Genomic DNA, 15,992 nt, shown 5'->3' with positions numbered 1-15,992 from the left:
TATATAAAAAGCAAAAATCACACTTTTTATAGAATGTTTACTATCTTTTTGCTTTAACAGTCTGCTATTGATTTTTACATTTTTGCAAATTGTAAGAATCCATAATTCATTTCTTGGTTAAATTGTTCTAAAGAGTCTCTTATATCTTGTGATGTTTCCTTTATTAAATTTTCAGGCTCAGGTCTTTTAACTGTGGAGTTTTAGCACTTTATGCTCCAAAATCCCAACAGACGGGCCATAGGTGATACTGGCCCCCAATGAAATTGGACATATTTGTGTAATTATATAGCACAGACACTAGGGGCCAGTCAGATCCAGCTTGTGGAGCCGGTAATAACTTCCCTTAAGAAGCATTGATTTTCATAATCTGAAAGGAGGAAATTCTAGGCCCAGAGGTCCTTTGACTGCTGGTCATGAAGCTCTTGCTTTTGTCAACATCATTTAGGTGTATTTGAAATTGATTTGAGATCTTGATTTGAGTAAAAGCACATAATTAAATACATTCATTACTCATCAGTTAGTTCCTCATTTACATTCCCAGAAGAGGCTTTATGCTGGCATGTTGAAGCTGCTTCTCTTCCACAAGCTAATACTTACACATAGTCCTCCACAGTGCAACAGCACAACTACAACTACTGCCGCTCGCACTGTATGGAAGTTTTTACGGGACTTAAATAGTTGTAACCCACAGAAGACAATTCACAAGTGTATACCATGATCCACAAATATTTCGCTATCCATAAACATGTATTTTTTTAAAAATTTGTGTTGTGTAAAGGTATAGCCACGAGAGAAATACGGAGAAATTTGCAAATACGCATAACTTGTTCTGTAAACATTTGCACATTTATGGATCCATTTGTACATGTGAAATTGGTTTTACACATTTGTTGATCGCTTCCTGTCACTTTGCACTGTGGGGTCGCCAAGGAGAACTAAAATAAACCGAATAATATTAAACCTAGGAGGCTACCATTTTTATGCCCCTGGAAAATTACCACAGCCTTTCTCGAGTCCTGAAATTTACTGCTGGCTAAAGTCAATAATATCAAAGTGCGGCGAAAACTAATGAATCTCTAAATTCAACATGCACCAGCCTCCCCCACCCTTCTCCCAACCTTTCTGTCTGTCTACCTTTAATATGATGTTGCATATTATTACAGATGAAATCTTCATAAGTAACCTTTCGTCATAAAGTAGTGAACAATGAGATATTGTATAATTATATATTATAATAGCATATTGTCTGCCCCTTTGGAGAGAATTTCTGAACTGACAGTGCTCTCAAGCCATCTATTGTGATGCCATTTGTAGGCAGTATATGATTTGTTTTTCCAGCACTTTGGGTGGCAATGACTGCCAGCTCCACAATAACAAGAGCTAAGTGTCAGTCATTTTTTGAAACTGAGAAAAAGAGCAATTATAAAATCATGTGCATCTTTAAAGATATCTTCCCATTGCGGTCAAAAGAAAGATATTTGCACCCAAATTAGGGGTTTTGTATGGCAGCATTTATATATTACAAACACCTCCTATGTGAGCGGGAAGTTAGTTAACCGTATTGACTGGCTGTATTGAGCTGTCACAGCGTCAAGGCTGATTTCATTATTGAGTGAGGGAGTTTAGGATGTAGATGTCAACACATTGGCCACCAGCCGGGTGATTTACTTTGGCATAAATCTATGTTGTGATTTAAATGAAAGCACCCCTCATGACCAGAAACAGACTATCTGTCACTTGGGGGAAATTCATTTCTTTCACCTTCCATGTAGGATTAATAAGGTGAATGTCTAGCTTTGGAGGTCACCTTGCAGGTCATTTTATTGGCAATGTTATTATTATATTTGTGGAATTCGTGTCTTTGAACTGTTAAGATTTTTAATGGTAAATGCTTCTTGTCATTGGTAATTTGCATTTTCTCTGTTCTTGGTTATACAATGTGTTGTTGCTTTTTGATATAACAATAACAATACAATTACATCTTATGTGAGTTTTATTAAAACAAGTTATCGAGTAAATTCTTTTAATGATAAATGTGCACTGTGGTGACTGATGTGGACATAGGGACAACAAGACAACAAGAATACATAAAGTTACAGAGAAATAAAGGCAGACAGGGAGGGACACCCACACAGAGTATTACTGCCCCTGACAGTGTGTCAGGCAGTCTGGAGGGAGGGACAGGGGCTGGAATAGGTCTGATTAATGAGTGTTACTGGGTGGTGGAGAGTTTGTGTCCCCACTCACCCTCGTGTCACCAGCACACTCAATGGCTTCATCAATTTGTAGCCATTATCACGTCAATAGGCAAGAATGTAGGGAGGAGGGGACTTAAGGATTGAGGGGGAAAATGGGCTTCTGCTGCACCATCTGTGGATAGCTGAACATGGTTGAAGCAAGATGTAAGCATTCGTCTCCAATGTCTATGTGTAGCACAAAATAGAAATGTGTTGAATGTGGCCAAATCTTTATCACTAACTAGCAAACCAATATATTACATATGGTATGCTCTGTACCAACTCAAATGATGTTACTTACACACATTTTTACATTGTCACCTGACAAAAAGGCTTACTTTAGCTGATATATAATGTCAAATATTTAGCTATATGCTTAATGTAATTATAAGAGGACTAAATCTAATCCATGTTGTAGTAGTTTTCTGAGGTTATTTTGGCACAGCAGTGCTTTGAGCTAAATGCTAATGTCAGCATGCTAACATGTTCACAGTGACAATGCTAACATGTGGATGTTTAGAAGATATAATGGTTACTATGTTTACCTTCATAGTAGACCTTGTTAGCTTGCTAATTAGCACTAAACACAAACTACAGCTCAGGCTGATGGGAATGTAATTAGTTTTGCAGATATTTGGTTATAAACCAAAGTAAATTTGACCTGATGATGCCGTTAATGGAAAGTCAGGGGATTACCAAAATTATTACAATTCATCCTGACATAGTTGCAGAGATATCACACTAATATCAAAAATGTAAACCTCATGGTGGCACTCGAGGAAACATCAGAGGATCCTCAAAATCACAGGTATTCATCCACTGGGCATCATGTATATATACACACAATATTATATCAAATTACTGTTGAGATATTTGAATTTGGACCAAAGTGGTTGACAGACAGACTGACTAATATTGCGATTCCTTTAGCCACACTGTTAGCTTGGCTAAAAAACATGAAAGTATCCTTGACTGGAGTCTGGACATATCAACTCTCATATTTATGAAGTTTTTTTGCCCTAAACTGAGAAACTGAGCTTTGGTGGTAACCAAGAAAAATCTGTAGTAACAAATTGCTCACTTAAAATTCCTCTATCTCTCTTTCTTGTAGAGTTGTCTTTTCTATTTTTAAAAAAAGAAGAGACACAGGTAAATGGACAGTGTTATTGCTGCAAGGATACCCGCATGGCTAGGTTTGAGCAAGTAAAATATAAATCATCACTGTAGTGGCTGTTTGTGCAGAATCAAAATCCTACCTACTGAGGTGCTGCACAGTGTTACACAATTCTCACAAAAGAAAATAAGATAAAACAAAATACCAGTAAACTAAATATGCTAAACAAACCAGTAACTAAACAAAACAAATAACTGGCAAACAAAAGTACTAATAATCTAAACAAGATAAATACTTTGTCCAGAATAATTAAAATACTCAATATAAATGATGAATAGCTTGTACTATCACTATGCTCATTCATCATGTCTGCATGTATATCAGTGTATTTTAGTGAGTATGTGTGTCTGTGTGTGAACACAAGCAGCTGGAAGTGATATGGATAAGCAAATAGCTGCACACACATCATTAGGAGCTTATTTGCAGACATTAGGCAGGAGCTTGTATGCACACACACATATGTGACATTCCAGACCTGAAAATTTATGAAAATACTATTGTCAAGTATTTTTCCTACCATCACCTTCTTCTTTCCTTTCAGCTGCTCTCCACTCCCTACTCATTACATCTTACTGTGGTAGGAAAATGCCTGAAAAAAGCCAGGATTTATGACGTTTTACTCACTGTCTTTAATCCACTCCTAGCACCAAGGGTTCTTATCCTCTTTTCACACTATAGTGCAAGAATCCCTGAAATTTAATAACTAATAACTCAAACTGGACTCTCTCTCGGACTCTCTTTGGCTCTTCAGCGTATAAACCTTTTTTTAACCTCAGAGGTTCAGTTGTCAGTTCATTTGCGGCTGTGCGAAACGACCTTTTAGACCAGAGAGCGCTCGGAGTGAGACAGTGAGCATAGGCTAATCATTTTTCATTAACAAGTTCATATGGCCTCTAATGAAGTTAATCGGTTCAGCACCTGGTTTTTCATTGCATTTTAGTGTAACTAATTAATTTGTTCCAACTGCCATTAGACAAGCAACATCTGGGGTGGGGGCAAAAACGAAGCTAAGGGTGGGTCGAAGCAGAGGAGACACGGGCAGAAGGTAGAGCAAAACAAGACCAGAGAAGGTGTAAAGTGAGGGCGAGGGGGGGGGCTCAATTAGGGAAATGAAATCTCTTCAGTGTGGGACAACATACATCAAGCAGTGACAGCCCCTCCTTTAAGCCTGTCAGTCCCACCTCTGTCAAAACGACCAATTAAAGCAAAGCTAATTCCCCCGTTAACCCCTAGATAGCCCCTCTCTAACACAACCGCCTCTCTGGAAACAAGAAGACACAGAAACATGACAAAGTCGAAAATACACTGCGTACAGGTACAATTACAAAAGTTTATTTGGGAGTGTGTTACTTTTTCTCAAACGATGACATGCTTCTTAGCCTGGAACTAGGCTTTTTCATCATATATTTCCCTTTTTGCCTGCATTTATTCAACAGAATTAGCCTTATTTTTGACTGACTTTAGTAGCTGACACATATAGAATTTGGCTGTAGCGTTTCAGCTATTTCTGTGGCAGTAAATTTGTATTCAGATAGCTATAGTGCACAGCCATAGTGAAAAACATGTTATTGTAGTGGCTGTATGTCACCAATATAAAAGTGGATGAAAATCCGGTTGATAGCCTCTTTTATCTGAATTGCTTTGAAGCCATAAATCATCATGCGAGCCATTTAAATATACACTTACATACAGACTGTAGCAACATCGCCATAGAGGGCTATGAAGTGACTGCTAGAAACCTGTGATGGACGCACATTGCAGACTTTTCATATAATCCGCCTCATTTCAACAATAAGTGTGCTTTTCATCTGGTTTCATCAGGTGCAGTAACAAGAGGAGACATAAAAAGCCAGAGAGGAGAGATGATATGACTGTGTCAGGTAAGGTGGTAAAGAGTTATGTGTTTCCCTTCATCCCTTAACCCTAACCCTTCCACACACACACACACACACACACACACACACACATACACACACACACAAGCAAACACACACACATACACACACAACTGATCTGATTAAACCCAGCAAACATGAATTGGTGGGAGTGTCCATGGACCACAAGGCTAATTGAACTGTCTCCACTCGGACAGGATGGAGAGAATGATGAGGACTAGATTAAACATGCAGGAGTAGTCATAGAAAGATGCATACACAGAAAGAAAAGGAGGAGGGGAGCATGTCTGAACACTCAAGACAGAAAATAGGTAACAGAAGCAAAATGGGTCAAAATGCTGCATGAAATCCCTTCCACAACCACGCCATCTTTTATCTTTCCATTGTTGGATTTTGTAGGGATGGCAATGTCAGTCAGATGGTTGGGTGGCTGATACACCACGTTGGTCCAGAGTGTAATTTCTCAGGAACTATTGGATGGATTGCCATGAAATTTGGTACAGATATTCAATGTCCCCAGAGGAGGAATCATGCCCCACCATGAGGTTGACTTTTGTGGTTCAATGTGAAATGTCTCAATAACTCTTGAATATATTGCAATGAAATGTGGTACATTTGGACATTCATGTTCCCCACAGGATGATTTGTAATAACATTGGCGATCCCCTGACCTTTCCTCTATAGAGCCGTTTGTCCAATACTTTGGTTTATGACCAAACACCTGCAAAATCTGGTACCACGAAATATCTGGTGATTCATTCGCCCAGGTGTTTAGAGCAATTTTACAGCTGTTTTCTGAAACTTTAGGGACCATAAGCTAACTTTTTGAGTGATATTGCAGGTTTCATTTATTTTTTTTACACTATGATTGCTTTTGGAAATCAACACTGTGTTTTCTGTCATTTCAGTTTCTCTGCGACAGCACTGTGGTTCAGACTAGTTTAATAATATTTATATAATTCAGTAGAGTAGTTAAAAAGGTAAGTTTAATTTCTCTTTACCAAGTACTTTCTTTAAAGGTTTAATTTTAATTTTAAAAAAATGATCTGCTTCACTTGCACAAATATCCCCAGAATGTCTGTCAACAGCTACTGTAAGTCCAGTGCTATCCAGGTTCAGTCTTGCTTGAGTTGACCATTATAATCTATGATTTTGTATATACACATGCTTAAATTTCTCTTTCATATTTGGAGGATAAATTGTGTTCAAGATTGATTCTAATCCCCACCTTTAACTCGCTCTGTACATGCTGATACTTACATATGTAGTGTATCAACTTGTATGCCCTGCCTACCAGAGACTGCCTGGTCACAGTATGCATAGTCTGTTTGACTCTTGCTTTGTGCTCCCTTCTCTGACTCTGCAGAGCAGTCTGGGTGTCCCACAGTGCAACAGATGTTTAACTACTCTCCGCCGCCACCGCTCTGCTGCCCCGTCACTGCCCCTGTCTTTGTGTGTTAAACAGCTCTACGTGTGTCTGTCTCCTCCTCTCATTCATAGACCTCTGTTTAGGACTAATTAGCTATGTGCCTCCTCTCCTTTCCTCCTCCTGCTCCCGCTTTTCCACTTCTACCCCGAGGTCTCATTTCATTTTGTTGTCATCTCACTGTTTACTGTGCTAAGTAATAATCATCCAGTCTCAGCTCTCCTCCTCCCTTCCATCCCCTCCTCTTCTCCTCCTCCGCTCCTCCCTCTTGTCCTCCTCATTATGTCCTGGTCTCAGTTGTGACGGCCATCGTTAATCAACTCATTTTAAACAACGTTGAACCTTGCAACCCTTGGACACCCACCTCTGCTCAACCAGGAAGTATTCTATTCCCCTGCGGTCCATTAGACCAATCAGAGCAAAACTGGGGCATGACAATAGACACAACAATAGAGACCAGAAGCAGATATTAGACTAGATTCCACAATAGGACGCTGCAGACAGCAGGAGAACAACAGGCCTTATTATACTCTATCTGTTGGGGAATTAGGGGGATTTTCTTCTTCTGCCCAAATGGAAATATAGTAATATTTTACTTTATTAACACTCTGACCCTCTTAATCTGTGTCAGGCTCTAAAGAGGGTCATAAAGTCACAACCATGGTGAAATAAGTTTTCTATACTATCAAGAGGAGAAGTACACTCAGTTCATAAAATCTTTTACATTTCTTATCACAAACACTCTTTCTTTGGGAAAATCTTTTGTCACACAGGAGTTGATTACATTTATGTTTCTCTTTCTATACTATCACATCACTTTTATATTTCAGCAGTGGTTTATTTGGAACAAACTGAATATGAGCTGGGTAGTTAGTATTTACATGATACCAACTGAAACTGACATTTCATCAAAAGAAATTTAAAATTAGTGCTTGTGCAAGTCGTCTCTGCCAGCTGATCAATAATGCCATGTTATGTTACATTAGTTTTTACATGAATTTAATGCTATTGATGTTATGTTGTTTTGTGCTTAAAAATATATGAAAGTATCCTTTGTTTTTTGGTTTATCACCTCACTTACTGCAATTAATATCCTCCATAGAAATGACCCTTTTGTAATCGAATACGTAAAATCAAATCAGCCTTTACCCCCCATGCGGGGACGGTATAACCTCTTCGCCTCTTAACTATGGTGGTTTGACAGACGTCGCCCACTGGGTTAACCTCTTTTCCATTTGTGTATGAATAGAGGCAACATGAATGGTTCTTTTACAGCTAAGGGTAGAGAGGAGCTATGGGCTGAGTAGTTGTTCTGTGTCTCCCAGACTTGCTCTTGTCAGTTTCGCCTCTGCATGAGTATGTATATGTGTGTGTGTGCAGTCCAGTTCAAAAAAAGAGTACTGTGTAAAAGCTGCTATACATAGACAAACAAAGGGCAACAGTAAGATGATTCAATTTAGAAGATTACTCCAATGTCGCTATATTTAATGCAATTGACCACAACAAAATCATCAGCGCTGATGTAAGTCTGGCACAAAACACAGTGCCATTAAGTCTACACTTGTCAATAAACATTTTGGAGAAATTTGAATTAACATTCAACACTTGTCAAAAAAGTTTTGTCCTGCTGCCAAGAAGTACGATCTGGACTACATCGTCCTGGCCAAAATATATTTTGTCAAATATATGGGGTAGGACCAGAATCTGCAATAACTGCACTCTGGTTTTGTAAGCCACAGAGAGACACCCAACTAAGACAACTAGTTAAAGCAAGAGAACAACATCAAGCAAAAGCTAACTAGTGAGAGAGTCATGGCTAACTAGCCTCTGCTAAAGCTACGTTTACATGGTTTTCATTTTTTCCCTTAGCTGTTCTGTCAAAGGAAAACTACCCATTTTTATGTACCCAGATTTTGTTAATTTAGTTTGTTATTCCACTAGTAGCTAAATTAAATAATGATGAAGGATAAAAACCCTGTTAAAGTCCTGCCAAAGCTAAGATAACAACTTTAGCAGAATATCATTTAGCTGTGTAGCCTGTGGTGTTAATCTGAATTTTTGACATGTGGCGTGGTTAAGCTGACTTTGAATCACACATTTAAATTTATAAATGTAATAAACTGTAAATCAATTTATTATATTGATTTCAATACAGGTAGGAGATTTTTTTTGTAAAATAATCAGCCTTAAAAGGTATAAAACAAGGATATTACAACCTTTCTATTTGTTACATCTATCTGTTACAGCCTGAAATCACTTTTTCTCAACTTCACTGCTCCTGCATGCCTTTGTAGGGCGGTATGATTTTTTAAATTTATTTTAATCTGAATCAATTAGATTAAGACTATAAGATTATAACATACTTTTATGACACACCTCTGGTTTAATAAATGCTGGTGGAGATGAATGCTGTCATTAAACAATGTTTCCATTTTAGTCAGACAAGACATACAGCAGATAGGCCTGACTCATACACCTGATCATTCCTTCTACCCCCCTCTGACCAGACTATATTACTGTACAAAGTATCAAGTTATGACTGCTATCTATTTATGAATAGATAAATACTATGTGCGTGGGTTATATGAACACAATGGCTCTTTTGTCAAGGGTTATTCACATGGCAATCTAATGACCATAAATCCCAACTCCATAATATCTCTCAGTGGTGTGAAATTTCAAAAACTGTCCTTTATATCTCCATAGCCTTATCTTGAAGGATGTGATATTTGCGCTCAGATATCATTGTCAAGATATGATGTGCAGACTTTATTATATGGTGAGTTATATACTGTCTTTCCCTCATCTTATGAAGAACAGATCACAGAGTATTAATTATTTTACAACTGTCTTTTACCACCTCACTTCTATCTCAGTATGTCACACATTACTGCCTCACTATCAGTGGCAGGGGAAAAAATTACCTAATCATTAACAAATAAAGCACTTTTTTTATAATAAGTAATACAGTGTAGAATTTGATAACTGTTAATTTGAAATTAAATCATCTCCTCCTGCTTAATAACAGAAAAGAGTGACAAAACTTAGTTATAAGTTGCACAGATGCACAAGTTTAGTATGCACTGTGTTGTTTCCATGATTCATCATCTGTCTGACTGAAATAGTTTGCTGCAGCATGTTAACATTTCCAGGTTTACAAAATGTGTCCATATTGTAAAGCATCCAGTCTGATGTTTCTGCACCTATTTCCTCTAAATAGCTTTTCTTTCGACCCCTCTGTGGTCTAGATAGACCTGATTAGTACTAAGGGTAATATGGTTTTTTGTGTTCTTAGAAATGATTGATGATAACCTGTAAATAAGTAACCCGGGTCTCCTGTGAGACTAAATAGAACATCAAAGCCTCTCGGTGTATGTCTGTGAGTCAAATGAGGAAGGAGACTTTATCAGTATTTATGAGTTCATCACACTAAGCCTTGTCTACAACTGCTGTTCATGCACTCAGTACACTACAATTATAAGATAAGAGTGACTAATTAGAAACTTGAGAACTTTGATGTCTGGAAAAACTGAAAAACCGTCATACTCTGATAATCATTTGCCTCGATGGACACACACATAGACACACATGCCTGCACACACATACTGTATGCACACATTGGCCGTTTAGTTTATATGTTGGGTAGTTCAGCAGGTGTTAGTGTGTTTGTCTTCAAAGTGAGAGCAGTTTGTTTTCCCAGACTTATGGCTGTCACTTATCAGTCCTGTATGAACTGGCAGGAAATCACCATTGGTTAGACTGTGGCAGAAGCACATAGATGCAGAGTGTAAGTCCTTGTACAGAGCATTAACTTGCCAAGACAGACGGCAATCAGCTGACGTTGACAGGAAGATGTTTCCTGCAAAGATGGGCTTAGATGCTATTATGAGTACAGTAATATATGAACTGTACTGCTGCAGCCAATATAAAAGACACGGTTTCGTCAAGTTATCGGCGACCATATGCACATATCTGATCACCTTTTGTAAGATGATTGCGTATTATAGAGGGGGAATAAAAACTTAACAGGCTTTTGTGTCACCTGTCCACACATTGACTCTGGTTTGCAGGGAGAGAAAATGTGTTTGCAGTCTGTTGGTTTACTGCCCCTTTATCTGCTCCGTGGTGTGGTGATGACCGATAATCATAGCAGAAACCACTGATAACTGTTGGGTTTCTCTCAACCTTAGCAGGTCATAAAGTTTAATGAAGAGTTAGTTGTAAAATGATGAATTTCTTCATCTCGCTAAAGTCAGATTACAGTAATTATGGCAAAAGAGTCTCTCTCTCGTTCTCTCTCTCTTTCTGTGTGTGTGTGTGTGTACATCTTACATGTTAGTGAATGTGTAATACAATGTGTGCTTGCTAGACAGTGTGTGTGAGAAATATGTACCTCAATCACACCTGAAACAGGGAATGGGAGGTCAAACTGTCAGACAGATAGCAGACAAACCGTCATAAAGAAAGAAAGAATGTCACACACACTTTATTCTTTCTTTCATATATGAATAAGATGGTGAATGCTTGCTGGATTGAAATTAAGCAGAAAATATTGACTATATTTTGAAACCAGCAACTCCTACTAGAAATATTACCACAATACTCATGAAAATACTTTAAATGTTGCTATAAACGTTGTGTAGTATTTGTATAGAATTAAACATCAAGCTGATACATTAGTGCACGAATGCCCATAATTAACCCTTTAAAAGAAAGAGTGGGCCTATACCCTCCCTACGCGCCAGGACTCTGGCCAATCACAACGCAGCAGACTTTATTGTGCCATTGGGTGCGAGTAATTTTTCAGCTCACTGTTGAAGTGGGTGAAGTGGTTTTTTCAAGTGGAGTGCGCCAGATAGAAGACATTTCTTCAGAAGGGAGGAGTGACAACAGTTTCCGTTAACTTGAAGCTTCTACATACTGTGTTTTGTAATTAGAGACCAATTTCAGTCCATCAGAGGACTTTATTTGGTAAGTTTAAGTTGCAGTATTGAATATAAGATACTGACAAGAACAGGAGGCCAGTTTCATACGAATTGACATCAGGTGTTCTTCGGGCACTTCGTGGACAGAATGACTACCACCATGGAGAAATCCAAAAACTTTCGCATTGATGCGCTACTGGCGCACGACGTGGAGCAGAGGACTGATGGTGCGTCCCCCGAGTTGTATTACAACAGGAGCCCCAGCGACAGTCCGGTGTCGAACCGCGGCTCCGAGACGCCCTCTCCTCACCAAAACCCAACAAATACCTCTCAGGTCCAGCCAGGACTTCTCTCTAAGCCACCCCTCTTCAACTTGTCACAGTCAGGATTCACTGCTGTGCACCAGGGGGGATTCTTTGGAATGCACCCGAGATCCATGTACCCTCTGGCGGCTCTTGGCGGTCAGCACCCCGCCTTCATCTATCCCGGTTTGACGCAGCTGGTCCAGCCATACCCGGAGCAACTGAAGGGGTCCACGATGGCCGGGGCGATCCCGCTGGAGCCCTGGATCAGAGCTGGAATGATGATACCCAGACTCGGAGAGTATGGAGGTGAGCGGCTTACTCTGTCTGGTGCAGCCTAATAATAAACTTTATAATATAAAATAATAAACTCCTTAACATGGTGAAAGAGCCAAAATGCATGATGTTTATCTACTTCGGAATTTGTGGATCAGAGTTTATCTTTATAAAACATGAATGTTTTAAAGGTCACAATTTAAAAAACAAAAATTTGCATAATACATGATTGAATTTATTAGATTAAATGTTAAAATATGTCTATAACGTCTTCGATGAGTTTATTCGATTTCATCTTATTTATTTTTCAAATTTGGCACCAGGTTTATAATTTGAAAAATAAAATTTCATTTACGCTTATAAGTGAATTTACGCACACACCTTAAAAAGATCTAGTAAGATCTATAACCTGTATAGCAGACTGATTAAAAATATGTGCATCATGTAGGCTACCACATCATTATTTTACCTTTTAATTTACCAGTCCATGAGGAAATGCTGTATTTTGGCACGTTTTTGTCCAGTGATGAGTAGGCCAACGTCCAATTCATGTTTATGTTTTAAGGCCCTCGCCTGCGTTCTGGCACTGCTTTTTGAAAAGACCGTGACATTGAGATGCTGCCGCTTAAGGACAATTTATGTAATAAAAAAACAACGTGCAGCATTTACGGTTAAGGTAACACCTGAAATAGACCTACCACTTAATCAAATGATAACATTTACGGTGTTTTCATTAAGGTAATGGACCTCTATGATGTTTTATTGCCTCTCCAAAGCAATATCCTCTCACACGTCCTCACATCAAGGCAATAATGGCAACAGACAGAAGCAGCAAGATATACAGGCAGGTAGGCCTGTGGCATCCAAACAATGGGATAGAGACAAAATGTTTGATTCTGTGAGGATTTCTTTGAAGATTAATTAAAGAAAAAAAATCTCTAGAATGAAACTGTTTCTTTTTGTGTTTCTTTCTTTTACTCATAGGCCTGCATAAGTGAAATACTCTAACAGTGCAGTGTGGAGCTGTTAAAATAAATGGCTACAAATGTAAATAGCAACAAAAAATGTAAATAAATAAAAATACACAAAAAAAATCACTCTCTATTTGTCTCTGCCCCTCTCTTGCTCTTTTCCCTTCTCAGGCCCAGCCCAGGCAGGTTTGTTGGGGAAGTGTCGGAGGCCCAGGACAGCTTTCACCAGCCAGCAGCTGCTGGAGTTAGAAAACCAGTTCAAGCTCAACAAATACCTGTCTAGGCCTAAACGCTTTGAGGTGGCCACTGCACTCATGCTGACCGAGACTCAGGTAAGAGCCTCAGAGGCTGCAAATGAATTATTATTATATCATATTTATTCTGTAAAATTGTGTGTGGGATTCATGCTGCATGGCATCTTTGAAAGTGTGAACTGATTTAATGCTTATACAGATGCAGGACTGGAAAACCTTTTAGAGGCCTGCAGAATACATTTCTTTGCAAACCCACTTTTTGTGGTAAAAAGTACACTCATCAATAATAATTTAGGAAATGCGTGTTTAATGTATTTCAGCCCTTTCACTGTTAAAATATAGGATAGCAACACTTTTCACAGACACATTTCACCTATTCTATATATGGTACAAGAAAAAAATACAAAACATGCTTTTCATCAGTGATGTTCTACTAGTTTTATTTTTAATGATAAGGTTTATGGTAAGCAAAAATAATAAATTCTGTTGTTGTGCAGCTACAGTATGCTAACTGTAGCTGCTCATTAACAGTGTGTCTGCCAATTATGTTGCTACTATAAGCATATAATGCTTAAAGGCACAAATATTGATAGTTTCATAATCTTTGTTCAACATACAGTGATAAGAATAATTAAAAAAAAATCCAAATGAGTCTGTCAAACAAAATAACATGAAAAGAAACAAATTGAAAGTTTTGGTTTTATTCACTCTGGCTTTGAGGTGAATGGACTTTCATTAAAAACACAAAAGATTCTGTCACACCTGAATTCAAACACATTGCTTTGGTGTGTATTTCATCAGTGCTTTGAGCACCACAAACAAAATACACTCACCTTCATTAAAGGCAGAAGTCTATTTCTCAAAACCCTAGCAAACAAAATTAAAACAATATCTGAATGGCTAGATACCACTTGGGGGAAATATTTAAAAAAAATGTGTTATGTGATTTGGGTGAAACAGCCCTTTAATAGAAGTAAAAGCAGCTATGTATCCTGCCAAGTCCCTGCTTTTTAAAATTTTGTTCATCACCAGCCTTGTTTTAATATTGTCTGTAATATCAAAATTATTACCATCCTTCTCCTCTCCGACAACAAGAGAAGATTTTTCTCAAAGTATCTTAACTCCATTGTGATTCCTGTTGTTTTTATACCAGGTTAAGATCTGGTTTCAGAACAGACGAATGAAATGGAAGAGAAGTCGCAAAGCCAAGGAACAAGCAACCTCCGCACTGACTGACACAGAAAGGACTGAGATGGGTATACACAGTGCCAAGCCTCAGGGTGACTCTCACAGCTCGAGCCTGGAGGATGAAGAAGAAGGAGAGGATGAAGATGAAAAAGAGGAGATAGAGGATCTGAGAGCAGGTTCTTCAGGCTGTATAGGCGTCATGAGGCATGCAGGAGGAGGAACAGGGAACTACAGCTCTTATTTAGAGGAGGAGCTGGAAGAGGGAGGCCCAAGAACAAGAACTGGTGTTTTCCCATAGTTATAAAGTTCAGCATGCTTTTATTGTATGTCTTTTTATGTTTATTGCTCTTGAGAAAACAATGCACAATGAAATCAGGTAGACAAATAAGGTGGCATAAAGCGGATCATTCATTTACCACATCCAAATAGTGCCATATCTGTATCTGCAGCTCCCAAATTAGCAAAGGGCTTGTTGACACCTGCACATCGAGCTGGCTATGAAAAATTATTACATCGAACCAGGATAATGCCAGCTTTATGTGTCTGGACATTTGATGGTTTAATTGCCAGCAATCCATCTGAGTTATTACTTCAGCACCCACAAATAATTCTGACTTATAATGGACATTTATATGCATGGTTTATTTTTGATTTAAGCAGTACAAACACATTGAAAGTCAATGTCCCTGCCCTGTGATTTGCAATAAACTAATTTATCTATGAATGTACATGTACTTAAAATTATATAAATGGCACTTTGGTGGGAGGATGAAGAAACAGAAAAAATAACTTGGAGACTGAATTTGTAAAGAGAGTAGTGTTACATTGTTATCGGTGCTTCCTGGTCTGTTACAAATGCTGGACAAACATTTCCACCAACATGTGAAACCTGAAATATTTTTAGGAAGACACAAGTAATGGATTTATAATGACCCAGTATAAGTTTTAGGGCATTGTAATAGAGTGGCAAGAAAAACACTACTATGTTTATTGTAGTACGTTTTGACTATATGGTCATGAATTTTAGTTGTGTAATATTCAACTGTTTGTTTTGTATTATCTTTTTGAAACTGCATGTCATATACAGATGAAGCCACACAGAAAGAAATGGCTGCACATACTATATGGTATTTGAAATGTGCTATTAGTATGACATTTTCCCTGTATTTTGTAAACCTTTTCTTATATTAAGTGTGTTGTTGTCAATATAATTTATATAATTTAATATATTTCAATTTAAATGCAACAGTGGTTCTTTTTTGTGGAGAAAAATAAAGTTTAATTCATGACTTTGTGCTGATCCAAAAACTTCAGACTGACAAAGTGAATGAAATGTCGCCTTTG

General features: G+C 38.2%; 1 protein-coding gene across 1 annotated transcript; it reads left to right on the top strand.

Moving 5' to 3' along the window:
* The first annotated feature begins 11,423 nt into the window (after positions 1 to 11,423).
* Positions 11,424 to 15,908, top strand: LOC137192450 (motor neuron and pancreas homeobox protein 1-like). Its single transcript, XM_067603172.1, has 3 exons — positions 11,424 to 12,268; positions 13,378 to 13,538; positions 14,614 to 15,908. Exons 1-3 carry the CDS (start codon positions 11,806 to 11,808, stop codon positions 14,944 to 14,946), a joined length of 957 nt encoding a protein of 318 aa, XP_067459273.1. The 5' UTR covers positions 11,424 to 11,805; the 3' UTR covers positions 14,947 to 15,908.
* Positions 15,909 to 15,992: the final 84 nt, after the last annotated feature.

Source organism: Thunnus thynnus, chromosome 11 (assembly GCF_963924715.1).
Source record: "Thunnus thynnus chromosome 11, fThuThy2.1, whole genome shotgun sequence".
In the NCBI taxonomy this organism is placed as follows: Eukaryota; Metazoa; Chordata; class Actinopteri; order Scombriformes; family Scombridae; genus Thunnus; species Thunnus thynnus.
This window is presented reverse-complemented; position numbering and strand designations above follow the sequence as displayed.